This window comes from Anomaloglossus baeobatrachus, chromosome 2 (assembly GCF_048569485.1).
Source record: "Anomaloglossus baeobatrachus isolate aAnoBae1 chromosome 2, aAnoBae1.hap1, whole genome shotgun sequence".
Classification (NCBI taxonomy): Eukaryota; Metazoa; Chordata; class Amphibia; order Anura; family Aromobatidae; genus Anomaloglossus; species Anomaloglossus baeobatrachus.
In genome coordinates, this window is record NC_134354.1 from 213414255 (window position 1) to 213439053 (window position 24799).

At 44.3% G+C, this 24799-nt stretch overlaps 1 protein-coding gene across 4 annotated transcripts in view; it reads right to left on the bottom strand.

Moving 5' to 3' along the window:
- The window catches only part of PHTF1 (putative homeodomain transcription factor 1), a 217597-nt gene that overhangs the window by 39337 nt on the left and 153461 nt on the right, over nt 1-24799 (bottom strand). For all 4 annotated transcript variants that reach the window (XM_075335599.1, XM_075335598.1, XM_075335597.1 and 1 more), the window contains one exon: nt 7327-7596. In XM_075335599.1, coding sequence (XP_075191714.1) covers nt 7327-7596 — 270 coding nt within the window. The remainder of the gene's footprint in view (nt 1-7326; nt 7597-24799) is intronic.

Here is a 24799-nt window from a genome sequence, read left to right on the forward strand (position 1 = left end):
ATTCCGCCATTACCTAGCAGCGGCCCAGCTCACCGCTTATACAGACAACAACCCGCTAACCCATCTGGATACAGCTAAGCTGGGTGCATTGGAGCAGCGGTGGGTGGCCAGGTTGGCTAATTATGATTTCACCATCAAGTACCAAGCCGGCCGTAAGAATGCTAATGCAGACGCACTCTCCCGGATGCCCCACCTGTTGGGAGAAGGGCCGGATGATGATGACCTCGAAGAGATTGAGCTGCCTGCATTCCACCGGCCGCCAGCCGAGAAGTTACATGTCCATCAACAACAGGTGAACTTAGATCCGCTGCCCAGCCAAGAGTGGCAAGAAGCCCAAGATCGGGCACCTGCCGTCCGCTTGGTCAAGACTCTGGTGGAACAGGGCTCCGCCGGGATAGACCCTGCTGCCCCCGCCGAGGCCCAACGACTGTGGAAGGAACGAGCCCGGCTGTACCTGCACCAGGGAAATCTGTACTGAGAATTGATCAACCCGAAGACCCACGAGAAGGTTCGCCAGCTGGTGATTCCCCAGACTAACGTGCCCACTGTCCTGCAGGCATACCATGACGGTGCCGGGCACTTTGGGTGGAAGAAGCTAGAGATGCTGCTGAGGGAGCGGTTTTACTGGAGTGGGATGCGGGAGTCTGTGGAGGCCTGGTGCCGAGAATGTGGTCCCTGTGCGCTGAGAAGAAGGGACGAGGCCAGTCAGAAAGCCCCGCTGCGCCCAATCATCACGCACCAACCGCTGGAGCTGGTTGCCCTCGACCACGTGAAGCTCACCCCTAGCCGAAGTGGGTATACCTACGCTCTGACCATTGTAGACCACTATTCAAGATTCATGGTGGTTGTCCCAGTCAAGGACCTGACCGGCCGTACCGCCGCTAGAGCATTCCAGGCTTATTTCTGCCGACCGCACGGATACCCGGAGAGGGTGCTTACCGACCGGGGCTCGGCTTTTGAAGTGGAGGTGTTTCAGGAATTCTGCCAGTTGTACGGCTGTAAGAAAATTCGGACCACGCCTTACCATGCCCAGACCAACGGCATGTGTGAAAAGATGAACCACCTGGTCCTGGGCCTCCTCAAGACATTACCGTTGGAAGAGCGGAACCTGTGGCCAGAAAAGCTACCTGACTTGGTCGATATATACAACAACATCCCCTCCAGTTCCACGAAGTGCACACCGGCGTACCTGATGAGAGCTCGGCCCAGTCGGCTGCCAGTGGACCTAGAAATGGGTCTGGAAGCCCCAGAAGCCCTCCCTTCGACTGCTAGATGGGATGCTCAGCGAAGGGCGCAGTACCGACAGGTTCAAGAATACGTAGAAAAGAACTTGCGCCGGAGTCGAGAGCAGCAGGAGCAGTGCTTCAACAGGAAGGCCCCTGCAGGCCCCTTCCAGCCTGGGGATGTGGTGCTGAAGCGGAAGAGACAAACCCATAAGCTGGATGACCAATGGGAGAAGACCCCATATGTTATCCAACCCACCGAGTGGGAGAATGGGAAGTCCTACCAGATCAGTCGTGACCAGGGGAAGACCTTGGCCACGGTTTCCAGGGACCACCTGAAGAGGTGCCCACCACCATTGAGGGTAGTAACGGAAGCTCCGGTTCCCAGACCGGCTGAGGAGAAAGAAAAAGGGGTAATCCACACCATGATGGGCGATTTCCCGGCAGATTGGCCTACGCAGAACGGCGCAGTGATTCTTCCAGTAATACTGTTCCCACAACCCGTGGATGAGAAAGTGTTGGAAGTGGTCAACGATGAGCCAGTGCCCAGGGATGCAATTGTACCCAGCTCCCCTATGCCTCCGCCTGCCCCACACGATAGACGGGAAGAGGAACCAGTTGGTCCCTCTGTCCCACTGCCTGTCACCACTGACCTGGGGCCCCGTAGGTCCACACGTCCCAACCTAGGTAGGCCCCCGCTTAGGTACAGGGAAACCAACATTTAGGGGTGCAGTCCACTGATTGTATAAATGAGTAAATGAATGAAAGTAATCAACCAAACTGTAACCAGATTGTCAACCGTGATTGAACCGGCCGTTGCAGGCAAGTTTGTCCCAGTGGGGACCTTTTGCACCGTGCGTAAGGAACTGCTTACGGACACGCCCGAGAACTTGCAGGGCAACCACAAACTTGTGGCATGTAAATATTTGGCTTAATTCCGTTGCCGCCTCCGGAGAGGCAGATTGGAGGAAGGGCCCGCAGTGTTATAGGCTGGGGCCCGGCCACCACCTGGACCGGTGGCCAACCTCCGGGGGTCAGGGGTTCCCCATGGACGTGGGTCCCCCTGAAAAGACCGTAGGGTATGAAATACTGTACCCATACCCGCTCGGGCAGCCTTGAACTGGACTGGGGTCAAGGGGTGCTGCCCATTTTCTTAGGGGCAGCTTCAGGGCCAGGTTGTTTGGGTGGGAGAGAGCGTAAGCCATGTGTTGTTAATAAAAATGTACTGTTAGTAACGTTAAAGAAAGTGCCTCCCGTTAAGGGAAGTTCCATGAAAAATGCTTATGTTAATATGTTTGCCGTTTACCATATATTTATCTTTTTCAGTTGCAAAAATAAAACCGGTGATGGACGGGCAGCCCGTGGACGGTCTGCATTTAACCAAGGGGGAATGTTGCGCCCTGGACAAGCCAGGACGTCACAGGTACTGCAACAACACACCCCACACCCCGGTTAGGCACATCAGCCGCACACACAAATCCTTGTTGCCTCCCAGGGGCTGATGTCCACACCAGGTGGGGTGGAGCCAGGCAGTTGGCCCCACCTACTGAGGAGTTCACAGTCCTGGAGGCGGGAAAGGAAGTCAGAACATTTGGAGAGAGTGAAGTAGAAGGAGTGAAGTGGCAAGTGAGGAGCAGACTGACCGTGTCTGGGTACGTGGCCCGGGCACATACTGCAAGGTTGGCAGACGGTGGTGGCCGTCTGCAGGAGTGGCCTATCGACGCGGAACCGTAGGGCCGGGGCTGGGCAGTGGCCCACCGGTACCGAACTGGGGAGTGAAGAGAAGCCAGCACAAACCGGCAGGGCCTGCGGACCCCGACCAGGCTGGGAGTCGCCGTTGAACTGGTTAAATCCGTTAGCGATGGGAACCTCCGGGGTTTCCTAGCAATCAAGACCCGATTGAAGGCAACCGTCCAAACCAAACCGGGAGTGACAGCTACCGCCAGAGCTAGAGCTCCCAGGGCCAGAGCCTGCGGGCAAAAGGGGCTCCCCTGGCATCTATCCAAGCTGGGGAGCGGGTTACCGGTGGGAAGCCATCGGGACCGAAGACACACACACCAGGTGCAGGGAAAGGCAGCCACCACCAACCATCCGGGAGTGATCACAGCAGCCGGCTGCGGGACCCGTCCATCCAGCCGTTTGTTTTACCGGAGACTCTGTATCTGTTATTGGCTGAGTGAGTACCACCGTGCCATCTGGCACCGCACTGCCCCCGCGACCCTGCACCTCACCTACCCTGCATTCCTCCCTCCACCTTACCGGGCCCCGGGACCACCAACCCCTACCCACGGAGGGGAAAACATCCCAGCTGCTCCCTAACAACGCTCCCGGGATCCCCATCACCAGCAGCGGTGGTGCCCCAACCTCACCACGACCCGTGGGTGGCGTCACGAACCAAATTCCCAAACCAACCCCTTTCACTCATGGGTGAGGAGTGCCGCTCGAGTCCCCGGATCCGGCCCACCGCTCGAGCCACCGAGCAGCAGCAGCCGGAACCGAGCCGCGAGCGCGGTCGAGCAGCGCACCCCCCGCCCGCGACACTCGCACATGCGCAGAGACATTGCTAGCTCTCACAGGCGCACTTCCCTCTGCCCCAATGCGTGTAGAGACAAATACATAGGTGTGCAGGTGCAATCTGGTGAGGTCTCTATGCAGGCATGAGATTTTGCCTTGGAATGTGGATGAAATCTCCTGTGTCTGGGCAAATTCTCACTCCTGCTCAGAGACCTTACTGGTTTGCGCATGCGCACCTATGGCTCTGCTCGCAGTAGGGCAGAGCGAAGTGTGCCTGCGCAAGCCGGCACTGTCACTGCATGGGACGAGATTTTGCCCAGCGACATTCATGGCGCAGGAGGCATCTTTCACATCAATCATCATAAAAAGACGATGATCAGCGTGAAGAAGCTGCAACCAAGGACACCCATCGGATTGGACCCAAACATTATTTAAACCTATCCAAAGGTACTTTGGTATTGTTATTTTTTGTGGGCAAAAAAAGTATTAGTTAAACCAGATGTATGATGAGAACACATTTGAAAGAGATTCTGCTGATAACAATTGGAAACCTACAATATCCTGCAACTTTTTAGAGCTTCTGATGAAGATTGTCATGCTAATATTTTCTCTTTAAAGGGAACCTGTCACCAGAATTTTCCCTTATAACCTGCCGCCACTATAAGTAAGCCCTTATATACAAGATTCTGGAACGCTGTATGAATGTGCCCAGGCTGCTCTGACCTTTATTATACTCACCTGGGGGGTAGTCGGGTCAAATGGGCATTTCTGGTATCAGTCCGTTGCCTTCTCTCTACCTTCCATCACCAACCTTCCTAGCTCCATGTGAATGTCGCATCCTACATCATCCACACAGAGGCCTCCATTGCGCTCCTGAACATGGGCACTTTGTTTTGCCCTGCTGATGGCAGAGCAAATTACTGTAATGCGCAGGCATGGGGAAAAGTCAAAGATTGCCTTCCTGTGCGCACTTCAATCTGTCCTCAGCAGGGACGATCAAAGTGTGCTTGCGCAGGAGCGCAATTAAGGCCTCTGTGTGGATGACGTAGGACAAATCATTCATATGGAGCTGGGAATGAAGACAGCGACTTCACAGTATAGAAGAGGCGCCGGACCCAAGACCAGTGACACCTATTGGCCTTACCGCTGCCTAGATGAGCATAACAAAAGATTTTTTTTTACATTATACAGAACGTCCTGGAAACTTAAAATGACCCTTTTTCATAATTTTTGCTGAAATGTTTTCCTTTGATACTATTGCCACTGTTTGGTGGAAAAAATTGGTCTCCTTCCACATCTGACAGGAGTCTTTCCCCCTATAGTGATAGTACAGCAGAGGCTCTGGCCCTCCTCTGCCTTTGGACCAAACGAGCAATCATCAGTAAGTGAATGTAACCACAGCGATCACTTCCTGTTGATTAACTTGTTTGGTCCAAAGGCGGGGAGACAGAAACCGGTATTGTTTGGAAGTAGGGCTCATGTGACATCACACCATTACGTGAGTCCCAGAAATGCAAACCCCTGGAACGGCGCCGGTACGGGAGGTGAGTATAAGCTTTTTTATTTTACCTGGGGGAAACGTGTAATCAAAAGGGGTTGTCCTAGTAGTGGATAACCCCTTTACATGGGTTGTACAGCAAAAAAATATATATTTACAATTAAGCTCAGAATTGTGTGCGAAAGTAAAAAAATCAAATTCGGAGGTCTCTGCACCTCACATTCTAATACTACTCAGTACCATGACTCTTATTAATGATGAATCAATAATTTTCTGCCACATGAACATGTGGCATCTATCATAGAGTTGAATATGCCTTTTTACATTTTTGTAAATTTTTGGAGAGTAACTTCCGAGATGGTGGACAGACGATTGGTGCAACCCATGAAGCAATACAAGGGTCCAAGAGGTCAAGGGGCTCACACCCACCTCTAAAACATCAAGCAGCCTCTGTCAGAGACTAGTGATGGGCGAACCCAAACTGTAAAGAGACACATTATTGCTGTTCTTACAAGAGGAGTCCCTCTTCTGTCTGTGTCTACTACAGACCTGACGGCATGGTCAGGAGACAATATAGCTACTTGCCTGTATAACATATATTAGAAAAATTCATGTACTCTTATGTGCTACAAGTTTTTGCTAGAGAATATTTAATGATAGGTAAGAATTATGTGACACGTCAGATAATACTGGAGTACATTACATGTTACATTTGCATGATGCATACAAGACGGCGGCTCCTTTACTCCCATCTATAAATGTCAGCGTGCAGCAATCAGAATGACTATCATTATCCTTTGATAACAACTACCTCTTTTCATTTAATTGTATGGTGCATTGTACAAGATATGTAAAATTTGTATAGCACAAAACAACTGTTATTGTGCTTCTACAAATCTACCTCGTGTTACTTTACATACATTCCCTGCTGTTAATTAGATATTCTTTCAATTTAGAGCTGTGTGAGGTGATACCTCTTTAAGACAGAAAATAATTAGCATTATAGAAAAAGCATCAACAGGTCTGAAGGTAAGTATACTGTATAAAGGGAAATTATAGTTGCATATATTTAGTTTAACATTATTTGTGTTTTAAGTGAGTTTTATACTTTTCTGTAACTGTTAAATCATCTATTTTTCGTAAAAAAAATAAGAATTTTCCATCTATATTGTCATCCGTACCTATGTATGATGTCAATATGGCATTCATTTTTCAAGACCAAACACCAAACAGGGTTTCCTATTTAAAGGGGTTGACCAGTCTAGAATGAAGTTTGCAGTCATTCTATGTGTCAGTCTATGTGACTATAGACTTGTGAATCCTCCCAGGGCACACCAGCCTACTCCCTCCCTGCCTCCTTCTCAAATTATTGGAAATCCATCACCAAGTTTTGCCACCTAATCAGTGAGTAACATCATGTAAAAAATGATTCCAAAGATGTGTCACTGCTTGTTATAGTTATGGTAAAATTATAGATTTATTAGTGAGAGATTATCACTACAGTTCAAGTAAACCAGCTATCATGTGGTCTTCCATATTCATAATCTCTGTATAACCCCGCCCCCACCACTGATTGGCAGCTTTCTGCCTATGCACAGTGTACTCAGAAAAATGCCAATCAGTGGTGTGGGTGGGGTTATACAGAACTCAGTATTCAGAGAATTGGTAGATCTGGAGCAGATAAAACCTGAAACAGGCAGCCCAGTAAGTGATACATTGCCAGAATCTGGATCTCTTCCCCCCACATCAGATGAAGAAGCCAAAGCCTGGTGACAGATTCCCTTTAACTGTTGATCACTTTTTCAAACAGGCGCATCCAGCTATGCTTGTACCTCCCAAGACTTCCTCTCCAAATCAAGGGCATCATGTGACCAGAGAGTAGACTGGCATATGAAGGTACTTCTCTAAGGTAAGTCAATACTAAAAAAAATATTTATGGAATCAGGAAGGCTGAGGGATTTTTGGAAAGGGATCAAAAACTCCGTGATGAAATTCTTAGCCATTACACAAATACATTTCAATATATTACATGTCTCTTAAAACTGTGTACCGTTATCATGCTATAAAATAAACCCATTATACCATACCAACCTGTTTGTACGTTCGTTCTGCCACGCACATCAAGAAGAAGAACATCCAGGTGAGACAGAAACGAAGCACCAGATTAATGAATGAGAGAATGAAGAGGAGAGGTGTCGGGGGTCCACCACAGAAGATCGCCAGGTACTCCTTACTCGTCAGTGAAAATATCTTTTCCATGTCCCGTTGGCATATATTGAAGAAAAAGGGGAAGGCGCCCAAAGCCAGAGTGACCACATTTCCAAGCATTTGATATCCCACACCATGCTCATAGGAGCTCACCTGGATATAAAACAAGCCATTACTTTTTGCTGAAAATTATTACAAAATCATCTTTATTACATGTTTTTCCTATAGCCATATAGTGAGTTCTTGCACAGCCTGGCTTTAGTATTTGTATTATGTTTATGTATGTGTATATTATACATGTTTCTCATAAATTAAAAAATAAATATTAAAAGAAAATAATTTAATTTTGGTCCTGATAGTTTCAACATTATAATCTGGTTGTCTGGACTTTCCACACCACTCTGTCTACAATATGAGACTGATAAGTTCTGCTCGCTCAGCCATCTGTCAGATGAAAATAGAAAGAGATCAACTAAACTGAAGTAAATCCAGGGAACCAGCTGCAATGTTCTGATTGTGACCTGCTTCACTGTAACTGATGTCACCACATGCGTCAGTTTCTGCATATGACACATTAGTATGAGAACCAAAATTGGATCAATTTTCAGCAAGGAAATTAAATATAAAGTGAGTGCTGGGATTTTCTCTGATTTACATTGTTAACTCCACGTGCACTACGTGTTAGGCCTAAGACACACGGCATAAAAATCGGACCTAGTGGAACGCGATAAAACATTGCATTCCACTCGGACCAATATTAACCTATGTGTCAGCACCCATGAGCGATTTATTTTCTCGGCCCCAATCCGACCGAGAAAACAATTGCAGCATGCTACGATTGTAATGTGAGAGTCTTTCTCTCGCACCCATTCAAGTCTATGGGGTGAAAGAAACATCGCACTGCACTCGCGGTACACCGGTGTACCGTGAGTGCAGGGCGAGAATGGCAATAGCCGGCAACAGAGGAGAGAGGGAGATAAATCTCTCCCCTCCTCAGCGCTGGCCTTCCCCTCCTCAGCACTGGCCCTCCCATCCTCAGTGTCAGTCCGTTCCCCGCAGCTGAGGTCCGATCGTATTAGTCCCCCATGTGGCCGCGGCCTTAAGGACAGAGTGCTGATCATATGTACTAAAACATAGTGATGAGACACCAGCGTACTCAGTGGCTGTGGCCTCTGACAGGTCTGTGGCTGTAGAGTAAGGGGTCGTTCAGACATCAGTTTTCTCATACGAGTTAAGTTACCTGCGATCACAGATGGAGGACCGTGGTAACCTCCAGCTGTGACTGTAAATAAACTGAGTGAAGTCACTGCTCATCATGCAGCTCAGTCTCTGCCTGGAGCTCACAGCAGTCATGATCTATAGTCACGCGCCGTTACTTCAGATGTAGCAGAGCTGGAATTGTCATATGGATTACGTCAGACTTAAGAATTTTGAGGGTTAATAAAGGGGTAAAAGAGGATGTGTTTTTTGTATTTTATTTCAAATAAAGGTTTTTTTGGTGTTTGTGTTTATATCTTTTCACTCATATCTCATAGACACCTCCCATTACTAATCTAGGGTTTAGTGGCAGCTGTGAGTTAATAATCCTGTATTACCCCAACTGCCACTTCACCAGATCAATTGGGATGAGCCGGGTAAAGTTCCAGGATTGTCACATCTAATGGATGTGACAATCCTGGGCAGCTGCAAGTACTATTTTTAAGCTGGGGGAGGCAATAAGCATGGGCCTCCACAGCTTGAGAATACCAGCTCCCAGCTGTGGGCTTTATCATAGCTGAGTATCAAATATCAAAAAGGGGGTCCGCACACCCGTTTTTTAAATTATTTATTATGTGCTCACTGAATTTCATCATATCATCGTTATTGGAAGTGCATAACCTGTTTATACATGATGATGTGCTGCCGAAAACTATTGTCATGACGCTCACAGGCAGATATGTGATGCTAGACACTTAATTTTCCGGATGGAGTTGCAACTATTTGGCGCTGTGAGCACGTGTGTGCTGCAAGAGCAGCGGAGAAGTCAGACAAGCCGAGGTCAGTATCAGGAGGACGCAACTATACACAAGGAGCAGACAAGAACAGAGTCGATGTACAGATAAACAGGAGAGCACGTAAAGGACACGTAGGGGTAGACAAGGCCATAGTCAGGAGAGAGCAGGAGGTCAGGAGCCAGACGGTAACAGAGAGTCAGGGGGAACAGGCAGAGGAAAGTCAGGGGTCAGCCTGGGGTCGAGCACCAAGATCAATCTACCACACTAACCAGGAGCCAGGCACTTACTGTAGCAAACCAGAAAATATGACTGGCATCGTTCCGGCTGACATCGATTCCTAAAGAAGCCCAGCAATTACCCAGAATACAGAGCAGGTGCGCAGACCCCTCCCACCAACCAGAGGGTGACCCGGAGACTGGAAACAGCCTGTCCGACACTGAAAGGGTACCGGAAATGCTGGTAGGGAGATTCCTACCATGCACAGACAGACACTGGGACCACAGGAGAGTACAAGAGAAAACCGTAATGCAGAAATTGCACCGCTGGTCAGGACTATGACAAGTATCATTTTTAAGCTAGCTTATAAATCACTGCACTGCATCATGAGCCTTTTTCTTGTTAATTGAGTGATTGCTGGCCTGGTAAAGGGAATCTGTCAGCATAATGTAATGGCAGAGAGCCTGATTTCAGCAGTGCATCACTTACTGGACTGCTCGGTGCAGTTTTGATAGAAACCCTGTTCTGTCTGATGTAGACATAGCAGAGCTAAGATTTCTGGGCTGTGTAAAACCCTGTCCACATCACTAATTGGCAGCTTCATATTTACATTTTGCATTGTGAGCAAGCTGTCAATCATAGATGGGGGCGGGTTTACACAGATTAGCTGGATTGAAGTGCAAGTGAAACCTAGTGATAATCTTCTGCTGATAAACCATGGATTGTATTGAAATTACAGGAGACAGGGTAATAAGTAACACATTCCTGGAATCAGGGTTTCAACATATGCTGTTATCAGATTAAATAGAAAAAACCTGCTGAGAGATTCTCTTCAAGTCAGGAAACGAGCATTAGTTTGAACACTCTTTCCCTAATTATTAGCCTGTACAGATACACCTTAAGGTCCAGTCACACTAAGCAACTTACCAGCGATCCCAACAACGATAGGGATCGCTGGTAAGTTGCTAGGAGGTTGCTGGTGAGATGTCACACTGCGACGCTCCAGCGATCCCACCAGCAACCTGACCTGGCAGGGATCGCTGGAGCGTCGCTACACGAGTTGCTGGTGAGCTCACCAGCAACCAGTGACCAGCCCCCAGCGCCGCGTGGAAGATGCTGCGCTTGGTAACTAAGGTAAATATCGGGTAACCAACCCGATATTTACCTTGGTTACCAGCGCACGGAGCTACACGTGCAGAGAGCAGGGAGCAGCGCACACTGAGCGCTGGCTCCCTGCTCTCCTAGTTACAGCACACATCGGGTTAATTACCCGATGTGTGCTGCAGCTACATGTGCACAGAGCAGGGAGCAGCGCACACCGCTTAGCGCTGGCTCCCTGGTCTCTTAGCTACAGCACACATCGGGTTAATTAACCCGATGTGTCCTGCAGCTACATGTGCACAGAGCAGGAGCCGGCACTGACAGTGAGAGCCGCGGAGGCTGGTAACAAAGGTAAATATCAGGTAACCAAGGACAGGGCTTCTTGGTTACCCGATGTTTCCTGTGGTTACCAGCCTCCGCAGAAGCCGGCTCCTGCTGCCTGCACATTTAGTTGTTGCTGTCTCGCTGTCACACACAGCGATTTGTGCTTCACAGCGGGACAGCAACAACTAAAAAATGGCCCAGGACATTCAGCAACAACCAACGACCTCACAGCAGGGGCCAGGTTGTTGCTGGATGTCACACACAGCAACATCGCTAGCAACGTCACAAAAGTTGTTCGTTAGCAGCGATGTTGCTAGCGATGTTGCTTAGTGTGACGGGGCCTTTAGAGGGGCATTTAGGCTACAAGCGCACGCTGCAGTTTTTTCTGCACACAAACTGCAACCAAAACTGCACCTTGTCAGAGAGCGCCTGGAAATGTGGAAAAAAACGCTTGTAATGTAGGTGCGTTTTTCGTGTGTTTTTGAGACAAATGTTGACAAAAACGCTAGAAGAATGAACATGCTGCTTCTGTTTAGTCACAAACTTTTGACAAAAAACGCTGATAAATAAACTGCAATATGCGCATAGCAAATCTGACTTCTCACAGACTTTGCTAGGAAGTCAAATGTCCGAAAGTTCTAACACAAAACTGCACCAAAAAACGTGACAAAAAAGTGAGAATGCTGATGGAGGCAACACCCAGAACCATGAGGGCTTAAATACTGCACTAAAGAGAAAGAGCATACAGTACCCTGTGAGGACCTGAATAGTCCAGGGGCGTCACACAAGCAAAACGCTCGTTCATCGAGAAACATTATCTTTTGGTTTGCACTACAGATCCTCATTCTCGGCAGCGCACTGTCCTCTCTAAACAGGGAGTGTGCTGCCGAGAATAATGGTAGGCTCAGAACAATCTACTACATATTGTTCAGTGCACATTTGAACTTCGGTGTGCCTGTCTACACATGCTATTAAACCACCACCAATCAGCAAACAAGTAGCCAATCGGTGGTAACTTAGTGCCACCGATCTGTAGGTATAAATTAACCCTTTGGTGAGGCTGAAAACCGCACATCGTGCAGTGTAAATGTCTCTAAGGGCACTATATTTATATACGATAGCATTTATACTTTACAGACTATTTTCACTGATCACTCCTCGTAATTGCTCTATTTCTCTGTCATTTTCAGACTTGCTATACAAATTCGGATCTTATACAGAGCAGCTGCTGTTAAACATGATAGGTAAATTAATTAATAGGAATCCTAATGGCATGTACATGAAGGAGGAAGATAAGTCCAGGGAATTGAGGAGCCTTGCATTTCATTAACGTGATAATTACTGCTTTAACCTTTTCTCTGCACACTTCACACTGTCTCACATATCCAGATAGAATGTCAGGAAAGATTCTTTGAAGGTCAGAACAACAATGAAAGTGATGAATATATAACAAAGACATATGGTCCTAAAACCAGCGCAAAGTTTTGCTAAAGGAGGTTCATTGCCCACACACCGTAATTGAAGGGGTTGTCCTCTTTCGAATGCTCAGAGAGGCAAGAATCAAAAGGTTTAGTCACCCTTTTTGGGTCCAGCATTGATTTTCTCTGCTCCTCCGGTCTTTGTTGATCTGCTTTAGTGGTGACGTCAAGTTGACAGACCTGCAGTCAATCACAGAGCTCAGTGGACATGCTGATGTAGATGGCAAGAACAGCTGAGTTCAGTGATTTGGCAGCAGAACATTAGTCATGACATGAATGTTATAGCAGTTAACAAACACCAGAGCATTGGCGAGATGCAGCGCTGGACCCAAAAAGGATCATTAAAAGCTTTTTGTTTTGTTTTATTTTTTGCCTCCTAGAGAATTTGAAACTGTAATCTTTGAAAGGAAAAATGAACAATTATTCCCATTCTGTCGTATGCAAGTCACAAGTGTGCAATTTTACCATCAAGCAATCGCTCCCGTCCATTATTGGACACGGTAGAGTGATTTGCTCATTTTGCACCTGTGATGCCTCCATTTATTAGAGGTCTTGCTGCATCCTGGTAGTAGTGCAATTGTTTTTTTGGCCTAGGCAGTTTACATCTGCCATTGTTCTGTGAGTAATTGCGTAGCTATTGGAGGATGTAATTCCTCTTTTTGTTGTTGTTTATTTTTATATAAGTATATATTTATAACCACAAAGAACCATTAGGGACGGTGTTTAACCTAAAATGCTAGACTTTATTGATTCATATAAAAATATTAACAATCACATGTGTCAAACAAGAGATATCAGACTTATCACACTGGACATGTCAACATACCAACATTATAACAGTAATCTCCACAATGCCGTCTGGAGATAATTAATCCTACAATAGCCTATATGTGTTATTCAAGCTCACCTGCAGTTCCTGCCATGACCGCTGGGTATACAACCGGTTATGTAATTAATACTGAAGTACAACAGATGATTTTATTATCACTATAATTAATATTATATATCTCGGACTTATAAGGATTCTACCTGGCCTCACCAGGCTGATCACACTCATATATTAAAGTGAATCCTTAGTGATTCCATTACAAGTAAGCTAACACCCAGTGAAACCAGCGTCTCTGCCTTAGACAATTACCTCCCCAGAGTGGCTGAAGCAAACTACGGCAATGTAGAGATACACTGACCTGACTGTAATAGCAATTGGCGTGACCGTCCTTTATCCCGACGCGCGTTTCCCACTTCTTCAGGGGACGTGTGTGCATATCTTTGAAAAGTGCGCCTTTTTATAGTGGTACCGGAACCTCCATACTGTGTGTGCGGTGACGTATGCCCGGCCCACCCCCATTGGTGACGCGGACACATCCATACCTCCGGGTATATCACGGCCCTCTCCAAGTTCCGGTGGTTGAAACGCACGCTGCGTGTCAGTGGCCTCGGTATTGCTACCATGGCAACCAAACACAACAGCAGGCGCTGCAAGGTTACCGCAAAATTGGAGTGAGCACCCGGCAAGCTAGGTAGGGCCGCGTACAGGGGAATTATGTTCCGTATAAGCTTGATCTAAGTAATTAAGTATACATTACTAAACCCATGGTTGATGTTACAAAAAGGGGGAAAAACCCACCCGAGTTCAATGACAGTATCCTAACTATACTGCTCCCTCCAGTAGTAGGAACTCAGTGAAGGACCATACCATGTAGCATTACAAAAGGAGTCCTATTATTTCGTATATAACTATTATAAGGGGAGTGATGGTCACACCCGTCCCAACATTCTATCCAAAATCGCATTAGATTATACCCCCCGGGGTAACTATACCCATCATATATTCTGCAATATTGTAATGCTGCCCTCCTGGTCACAACTGAACTCCAGGTGACTTACACTTAACCAATGGCAAACAATTGTATAAAAAGCTATCCCAGACCGTGCTCAATTGCCTATCATAGGGAGAGGGGAGGGGATCAGGGAAAAGGAACTGGGGGATAAGGGATGGGGGAGGGTGGAGAAGGAATAGGTAAAAAGGGAAGGGGGGGGGAGGAGGGGGGGGAAAGGGGGAAGGAACAGCAGGGAAGAAAGCGGGGAACAAGGAACACGAAAAATTTCTCAACATCTTCAAATCCCTATGGAAGATTCTTAATTCAAAATTACAACCCGGATCCACCAGTAAATGACTCAATCCAATATTAGAGTCCATGTCATAATAAATTCAAAAGTTTCTTCATAACGATGACAATCCAATTAATTTTGTCCCAGGATGTTGATTGTGATTACAGATATATATTCCTCCATTCTCCATTTGGGTGACCACCGAGTCCCTGGATGGTTCATCCTAGCCTCAGACCAGAGTTCAATCGAGGGATGCAATTTACTACAACAAATGCATAAACACTTAATTAACACTTGTTTCTTCTTGCAACTAGATCAAAACAAAATTAACCTCCACAGAGGATTTACATTCAAAAACAAGGCTCTGCACCCACTATGCGCTACTTGTTATCAATATATGAATGCTAATAACACCCTATCAAGCTAAAACCAAATAAAAAGGGACTAGTATCTAGACCCTCAATTCCCGATTACTCTAGGAAGGAGTTAAAGCCAAAATGTTCGTTTAAACAGTGTGGAGCTACAGTTCCCAATCTAAAAATCTATTGGCTTTCCAGGCGGTCTAATGCCTTACTGATATCACCTCTCCTTGGGCCCAGGTTAATTTGGCCGATCGCTTGTATCCTCAGGTCTCGGGGGTTACACTGGTGGAATCTCTGGAAGTGTCTGGGGATAGACTTAAGATGTTCCCCTTCTTTCGCTGTCTTGGCCTTTTCTATGTCCCTTACGTGTTCCCTTACACGTATTTTTAGTTCCCGTGTAGTAAGGCCCACATATTTGAGATTACAGGGACACTCTGCCAAGTATACTACATTTTTTGAGGCACACGTTAGATGAGTTCTTATCTCATACGTTTTTATTTCCTTGTTTCCTTTAAAGGAGGATGAGCTATCCATATTGAAACAACCTTTACAGATACCACAAGGGAAAAAAAACATTATTCAATTTTATAGGGTTCGTTCTAATTTTTCGATGATGGCTGTGGACCAGCAAATCCTTTAAATTTTTACTGCGTCTAGCCGATACTTTGGGATTGTCCGGAATACAGTCCTTCAAAATGGCGTCTGATTTCAAAATATTCCAATGTCGTTTCAATATGGATAGAAACCCCGCCCATTGACTATGAAAAGTTGTAATCAAACGTATGGGTTGGTCTTGTTTTACTTTGGGGCCTGTATAAAGAAGGGGATCCCTTGTTGTTTCATTAGCCCTTCTATAGCGCCTTTTAATCCATCTCCTACTGTACCCTCTATGTAGGAAGCGATCCCTTAACTCCCTAGCTTGATGGTCAAAATCTTCTTGTTTTGTACAGATTCTTTTAGTCCTAATAAATTGGGAGATAGGGATTCCCTTCAAAGTAGACTGGGGATGACAAGATGTTGCGTGGAGCAGCGTGTTGGTTTCTGTTTCTTTTCTAAAGACATCAGTCATCAAGTCTCCCTCCTCCGTAGCCATGATTCTTACATCAAGAAATTCCACCTCACGACCATATCTATATGTGAGTTTGATGTTTTTATTGTTGTTATTTAATTCTCTCATGAATTGGTGTAGATCTTCCTCCAGGCCCTCCCAGATAAACCAGATGTCGTCGATGTATCTGATCCAATTCTGGACCAGACACACCGACTCAACCGGATCAACCTGAAAGATGTCTCTTTCCCACAAACCCAAAAATAGGTTTTTGATGCCCCCATCGCAGTCCCTTGAGTCTGAACATAGGTCTCATCCTGAAATAAAAAACAATTATGTGTCAGGATAAATTTTAATAGATCCAGAATCAGTTGGATGAGTTCTGGATCCAAGTTAGTGGTCTGTAGAAAAAAAGAGCTGGCTTCTAATCCGTCTTGATGTTTAATAGACGAATATAGGGCCTCTACATCGGCTACCACCATAAAAGATGTCCTCCCTATGTTCAGATTGTCAAACCTCTGTAGGGCTGCAGTTGTGTCCTTTACGTGAGACGGTAGGGCCTCCACCAACGTCCTCAGATAGAACTCTACAAAATCACATATAGGCTCGTTTAAACCCCCATTGCCCGACACAATGGGAAATTCTTTAGTGAGCTAGATAAAGATCTTGAAAAGTGGGAAGGAGATATAAGTCAGATGAAAGGAAGAAAATTCCATAGAGATGTGGGCAACTTTGAATCCAATAAAATATTCAGATGGTAAATTCAAAAACAGATTGGAACTAGACATGGAGCACAACAACCACAAGCTTCGGCCTCCTCAGTAACCTCAATGAGCGAGGGTGAAACATCTTCTGTTGAGAGCGAACCGTGGGAAGGACGCAGTCTCCGAAGTAAATATAATGGAAAAACAGTAAATCAACCTAAAATTTACCATCATCAAGGCTTCCAAAGAGATGATCGTCTTAAGGTAATCAACCTCTCCTCTCGTACCTTAACTGATATCCAACTACTGGTGTTGGAGAGGGGGTTGTCTTTTGCACCTTCAAATACGATGGATGTTTTTACAATTACTAAAGATGTACATCTCTTTGCCCGGAGGCTAATTTTGAAACGTTTTTTCCACCGCTCTACTCCAGGAGAACATATTTAGTTTAGTTCTACATTTAGTCACTAAGTCATTTATAACCAACAATGTTTTGTGTACTGAGGAAATCATCCAGCCCTTTTTTAAAAGCTGTTATAGTATCTGCCATTACTACCTCTTGTGGTAGGGCATTCCACAGTCTGACTGCTCTAACTGTAAAGAACCCTTTCCTATTTAGCTGTTGGAATCGCTTTTCTTCCACTCGCAGTGAGTGCCCCCTGGTCCTTAGTACTGTCTTTGGAAGAAATAAGTCATGTGCCAGTCCTTTATATTGACCACACATGTATTTATACATATAAATGAGATCTCCTCTGAGACGTCTTTTTTTTAAGCTAAACATATCTAACTTTTTCAACCTGTCATCATATGGGAGGCCTTCCATTCCTTGTAATAGTCTAGTTGCCCGCCTTTGAACTGACTCTAACTTCTAAATGTCCTTTTTAAAATGTGGAGCCCAAAACTGGATCCCGTATTCCAGATGTGGCCTTACAAGTGATTTATAGAGGGGTAACAATACGTTGGGATCACGGGATCTAATCTCTCTTTTTATACACCCTAAAATCTTGTTTGCTTTAGCAGCTGCTGCTTGACATTGAGTGCTACTGCACAGCTTATTTGTAATGAGAATACCCAAGTCCTTCTCCTGTTCTGTAGTCCCGAGTTTACTTCCATTTAATGTATACGCAGCTATAGGATTACTCCGTCCTAGGTGCATTACTTTACATTTATTAACATTAAATCTCATTTGCCAAGTATCTGCCCATTCTGACATCTTATCCAGATCTTTTTGTAATATTGTACTATCCAGGTCAGTTTTTAATATCCTACATAGTTTGGTGTCATCGGCAAAGACTGACACTCTACTATCAATCCCATCAACAAGGTCATTAATAAAGAGATTAAAAAGAATCGGTCCAAGCACAGATCCCTGCGGCACCCCACTGCTGACTATAGCCCATTTAGAGAATGTACCATTTATGACTACTCTTTGTTTCCTATCTTTTAGCCAATTCCTTACCCATTTGCATATTGTGTCCCCTAGTCCTTGCTTCTGGAGCTTTAGTATAAGGCTATTATGTGGTACAGTATCAAATGCCTTTGCAAAGTCTAAATAAATCACATCAGCTGCATTACCAATATCCAGGTTTGAACTTACCCCCTCATAGAACCCCAACAGGTTGGTTAGACACGACTTATCTTTCATGAATCCATGCTGTTTGTCAGTTATCATATTATTTTCTGCAATATATTTTTGCATGTCATCCCTTAAAATGCCCTCAAAAACTTTGCATACTACTGATGTCAGGCTTACTGGACGGTAGTTGCCTGGATCTACCCTCTTACCTTTCTTAAATATCGGTACCACATCAGCAATCCTCCAATCCTGAGGCACCAACCCTGTTACAAGTGAGTCTAAAAAGATGAGATACAGCGGTCTGTCGATTACGGAGCTCAATTCCCTCAATATTCCTGGATGAATGCCACCTGGCCCTGGGGATTTGTTAATGTTTAATTTACTCAGACGTAGGCGTACTTCATCTTGTGTTAAATTAATTATATCGGGTGGTGAACTTTGATTTTTCACTTGTTGAATGATCCCTGGTACAGTCAGTTCCTTGGTGAATACAGATGAGAAATGCCTATTTAATATCTCAGTCTTTTGTTTGTCCTCTATAACTAACTTGTTATTATATTTTAAGGGGCCGATACTATCCTTTGTTTTCCTTTTGGCATTAATGTATTTATAAAAGATTTTGGAATTTATTTTAATGTCATTGGCGATTTTTGTTTCAGTAGCTAATTTTGCTTGTTTGATTTCTTTTTTACATTTCCTATTGATATCTTTATACTTCTGAAATGCTATTTCTGTATTCTCAGCCTTTAAGATTTTAAATGCCCTTTGTTTTTGTTTTATTATACTTTGTACAGTCTTATTTATCCATAGTGGTTTCTTTTTATTCCTGGACATTTTATTACCAGAGGGTATACGTTTTTTACAGGACTCTAGTAGTATATCCTTAAACTTACCCCATTTATGTTCGGTATCCCCAGTTATTATGACTTTGTCCCAATCTACACATTTAAGCTCTTCCCTTAATTTGTTGAAATTAGCTTTCCTAAAATTCCAGGTTTTAGCATTCCCCCTTTGAAATGTTCTATTGAATATTATGTTGAAGCTTACCATATTATGATCGCTGGTGCCCAAGTGCTCCCGGACCTGTAGATCTGAAATTGTATACGGTCTATTTGACAGGACCAGATCTAGCAAATTATCTCCCCTGGTCGGTTCACCTACCATCTGAGAGAGGAAATTGTCTTGAATAGTAGATAAGAACTTACAGCTTTTAGCAGAACCAGAAGATTCTATGTCCCACTGTATGTCTGGATAGTTGAAATCCCCCATAATAAGAACCCGATTATTATTATTAGCTGCCTTTTCAATTTGTTCCAGCATTTCACCCTCTATTTGTTGAGGTATGTTAGGAGGCTTATAGCAAACTCCAATTAGCATTTTTCCATTATTCCCCTCCCCATGTACATTTACCCATACTGACTCTACATTGTTGCTGTTCCCCTCAATGTCATCATACAACACAGGTTTTAGGTTAGATTTAATAAATATACACACCCCACCACCTTTTTGGCCTTTCCTGTCCTTCCTAAATGTACTATAACCCTGTATGTTTGTCACCCAGTCATGGCTTTCATCCAGCCAGGTTTCCGTAATGCCCACCACATCATAATACATGGTTGACATAAGAGTCTCCAATTCATTCATTTTGTTTGCAAGACTTCTTGCATTTGCCAGTAGACATTTAATCCTATTAACACCTTTATTACTCCTAGCCTCCCTTCGTTCCTTGTATGTCCCATCCTCCCCTAATCCTTCATTTACCCCTACCGTCTCACTGTCTCTATCTGCTCTATCTCTCCCCTTATTTGCTCCACTACCCTCCCTCCCCCCGATCCTAGTTTAAAAGCTCCATCATCCATCTGACCATTTTCTCCCCCAGCACAGCTGCACCTTCCCCATTGAGGTGCAGCCCGTCCCTACCGTAGAGCCTGTAGCCGACTGAGAAGTCGGCCCAGTTCTCCATGAACCCGAGCCCTTCCTTCCTGCACCAATTTCTAAGCCACATATTTATCTCCCTAAGCTCCCGCTGTCTTTCTAGTGACGCTCGTGGCACCGGTAGTATTTCTGAAAACACCACCTTGGAGGTCCTGGACTTCAGCTTCTCTCCTAGTTCCCTGTAATCATTTTTAAGGACCTTCCACCTGCCTCTAACTTTGTCATTAGTACCAATGTGCACCATGACCGCTGGGTTTTCCCCAGCCCCACCCAGCAATCTGTCCATCCGATCCGCAATATGCCGAACCCGAGCACCCGGCAGACAACACACTGTTCGGCATTCACGGTCTCGGCGACAGATGACCCTGTCTGTCCGCCTAATTATAGAGCCCCTACCACCAACATCTGTCTGGGCTTTGCTGCACTCCTATTTCCCTCCTTCCTACAGCAGTTGTTTTCCTGGTTGCTAGGAGCAACATCCTGCTGTAGTGACCCTAGTCCAGGCCCTTCATTCCTAATATCAGCCAAACAGGCATATTTAGTAGGTTGTGCCAGGTCTGGACTAGGCTCCCTGACACTTTTCCCCCTACCTCTTCTTCTAACTGTTACCCAGCTACCTACCTCTGGGTCCTGATCTTCCCCACCTCCACCCTCCTCCATATCACTGGCCCCAGCCAGAGAAAGCTCAGTGAGCTCTAAACTCCTCTCCAGGTTTGCAATGCCCCTTAGTGTTGCAAGCTGCTTATTTAGATCAGTTACCTTGGCTTCCAAATACGCAACATGCTTGCATTGAGTGCAGACATAGTCACCCTCGAACGGCTGCTCAAGGCATGCATACATCTGACATGATACACACCGGGTAGCATTGTCCATGGAGCACCTATTAAATGGGGATAAACGTTAAAGTAGTACAACAAAGAGAAAAAAAAAAACAATGGAAAACGTATAAGGATAAATTCAAACTATGTTCTTGTGTCAAACTATGTAATTGTGTTGAAACTATGCACTTATCTTAAATTCAGCACTTTACCTCAGTTCAGCACCTCGCACGCTCAGCACCTCGCTTGCACTGGCTGGTTTATATAGATGTACAATGACTACCAGAAGCTGCTAGAAGCTTCTAGAAACAGGTGTGACTAATCCTACTAATTAAATCACAAGACTAACTTTTTTTTTTTTTTTCCTTTTCACAGAATCACAAACAGACACACAATTCCCTAATGAAATTCAACAATTACAGTTATCACCACTATGTAATTGTGTTGAAACTATGCACTTATCTTAAATTCAGCACTTTACTTCAGTTCAGCACCTCGCACGCTCAGCACCTCGCTTGCACTGGCTGGTTTATATAGATGTACAATGACTACCAGAAGCTGCTAGAAGCTTCTAGAAACAGGTGTGACTAATCCTACTAATTAAATCACAAGACTAACTTTTTTTTTTTTTCCTTTTCACAGAATCACAAACAGACACACAATTCCCTAATGAAATTAAACAATTACAGTTATCACCACTATGTAATTGTGTTGAAACTATGCACTTATCTTAAATTCAGCACTTTACTTCAGTTCAGCACCTCGCACGCTCAGCACCTCGCTTGCACTGGCTGGTTTATATAGATGTACAATGACTACCAGAAGCTGCTAGAAGCTTCTAGAAACAGGTGTGACTAATCCTACTAATTAAATCACAAGACTAACTTATTTTTTTTTTCCTTTTCACAGAATCACAAACAGACACACAATTCCCTAATGAAATTCAACAATTACAGTTATCACCACTATGTAATTGTGTTGAAACTATGCACTTATCTTAAATTCAGCACTTTACTTCAGTTCAGCACCTCGCACGCTCAGCACCTCGCTTGCACTGGCTGGTTTATATAGATGTACAATGACTACCAGAAGCTGCTAGAAGCTTCTAGAAACAGGTGTGACTAATCCTACTAATTAAATCACAAGACTAACTTTTTTTTTTTTTCCTTTTCACAGAATCACAAACAGACACAGAATTTCCTAATGAAATTCAACAATTACAGTTATCACCACTATGTAATTGTGTTGAAACTATGCACTTATTTTAAATTCAGCACTTTACTTCAGTTCAGCACCTCGAACGCTCAGCACCTCGCTTGCACTGGCTGGTTTATATAGATGTACAATGACTACCAGAAGCTGCTAGAAGCTTCTAGAAACAGGTGTGACTAATCCTACTAATTAAATCACAAGACTAACTTTTTTTTTTTTTTTTTCCTTTTCACAGAATCACAAACAGACACACAATTCCCTAATGAAATTCAACAATTACAGTTATCACCACTATGCAATTGTGTTGAAACTATGCACTTATCTTAAATTCAGCACTTTACTTCAGTTCAGCACCTCGCACGCTCAGTACCTCGCTTGCACTGGCTGGTTTATATAGATGTACAATGACTACCAGAAGCTGCTAGAAGCTTCTAGAAACAGGTGTGACTAATCCTAATAATTAAATCACAAGACTACCTTTTTTTTTTTTTTTTTTCCTTTTCACAGAATCACAAACAGACACACAATTCCCTAATGAAATTCAACAATTACAGTTATCACCACTATGTAATTGTATTGAAACTATGCACTTATCTTAAATTCAGCACTTTACTTCAGTTCAGCACCTCGCACGCTCAGCACCTCGCTTGCACTGGCTGGTTTATATAGATGTACAATGACTACCAGAAGCTGCTAGAAGCTTCTAGAAACAGGTGTGACTAATCCTACTAATTAAATCACAAGACTAACTTTTTTTTTTTTTTTCTTTTCACAGAATCACAAACAGACACACAATTCCCTAATGAAATTCAACAATTACAGTTATCACCACTATGTAATTGTGTTGAAACTATGCACTTATCTTAAATTCAGCACTTTACTTCAGTTCAGCACCTCGCACGCTCATCACCTCGCTTGCACTGGCTGGTTTATATAGATGTACAATGACTACCAGAAGCTGCTAGAAGCTTCTAGAAACAGGTGTGACTAATCCTACTAATTAAATCACAAGACTAACTTTTTTTTTTTTCCTTTTCACAGAATCACAAACAGACACACAATTCCCTAATGAAATTCAACAATTACAGTTATCACCACTATGTAATTGTGTTGAAACTATGCACTTATCTTAAATTCAGCACTTTACTTCAGTTCAGCACCTCGCACGCTCAGCACCTCGCTTGCACTGGCTGGTTTATATAGATGTACAATGACTACCAGAAGCTGCTAGAAGCTTCTAGACACAGGTGTGACTAAGCCTACTAATTAAATCACAAGACTAACTTTTGTTTTTTTTTTCCTTTTCACAGAATCCCAAACAGACACACAATTCCCTAATGAAATTCAACAATTACAGTTATCACCACTATGTAATTGTGTTGAAACTATGCACTTATCTTAAATTCAGCACTTTACTTCAGTTCAGCACCTCGCACGCTCAGCTATAGATATGGTCGTGAGGTGGAATTTCTTGATGTAAGAATCATGGCTACGGAGGAGGGAGACTTGATGACTGATGTCTTTAGAAAAGAAACAGCATCCAACACGCTGCTCCACGCAACATCTTGTCATCCCCAGTCTACTTTGAAGGGAATCCCTATCTCCCAATTTATTAGGACTAAAAGAATCTGTACAAAACAAGAAGATTTTGACCATCAAGCTAGGGAGTTAAGGGATTGCTTCCTACATAGAGGGTACAGTAGGAGATGGATTAAAAGGGGCTATAGAAGGGCTAATGAAACAACAAGGGATGCCCTTCTTTATACAGGCCCCAAAGTAAAACAAGACCAACCCATACGTTTGATTACAACTTTTCATAATCAATGGGGGGGGTTTCTATCCATATTGAAACGACATTGGAATATTTTGAAATCAGACACCATTTTGAAGGACTGTATTCCGGACAATCCCAAAGTAACGGCTAGACGCAGTAAAAATTTAAAGGATTTGCTGGTCCATAGCCATCATCGAAAAATTAGAACGAACCCTATAAAATTGAATAATGTTTTTTTCCCTTGTGGTATCTGTAAAGGTTGTTTCAATATGGATAGATCATCCTCCTTTAAAGGAAACAAGGAAATAAAAACGTATGAGATAAGAACTCATCTCACGTGTGCCTCAAAAAATGTAGTATACTTGGCAGAGTGTCCCTGTAATCTCAAATATGTGGGCCTTACTACACGGGAACTAAAAATACGTGTAAGGGAACACGTAAGGGACATAGAAAAGGCCAAGACAGTGAAAGAAGGGGAACATCTTAAGTCTATCCCCAGACACTTCCAGAGATTCCACCAGTGTAACCCCCGAGACCTGAGGATACAAGCGATCGACCAAATTAACCTGGGCCCAAGGAGAGGTGATATCAGTAAGGCATTAGCCCGCCTGGAAAGCCAATGGATTTTTAGATTGGGAACTGTAGCTCCACACGGTTTAAACGAACATTTTGGCTTTAACTCCTTCCTAGAGTAATCGGGAA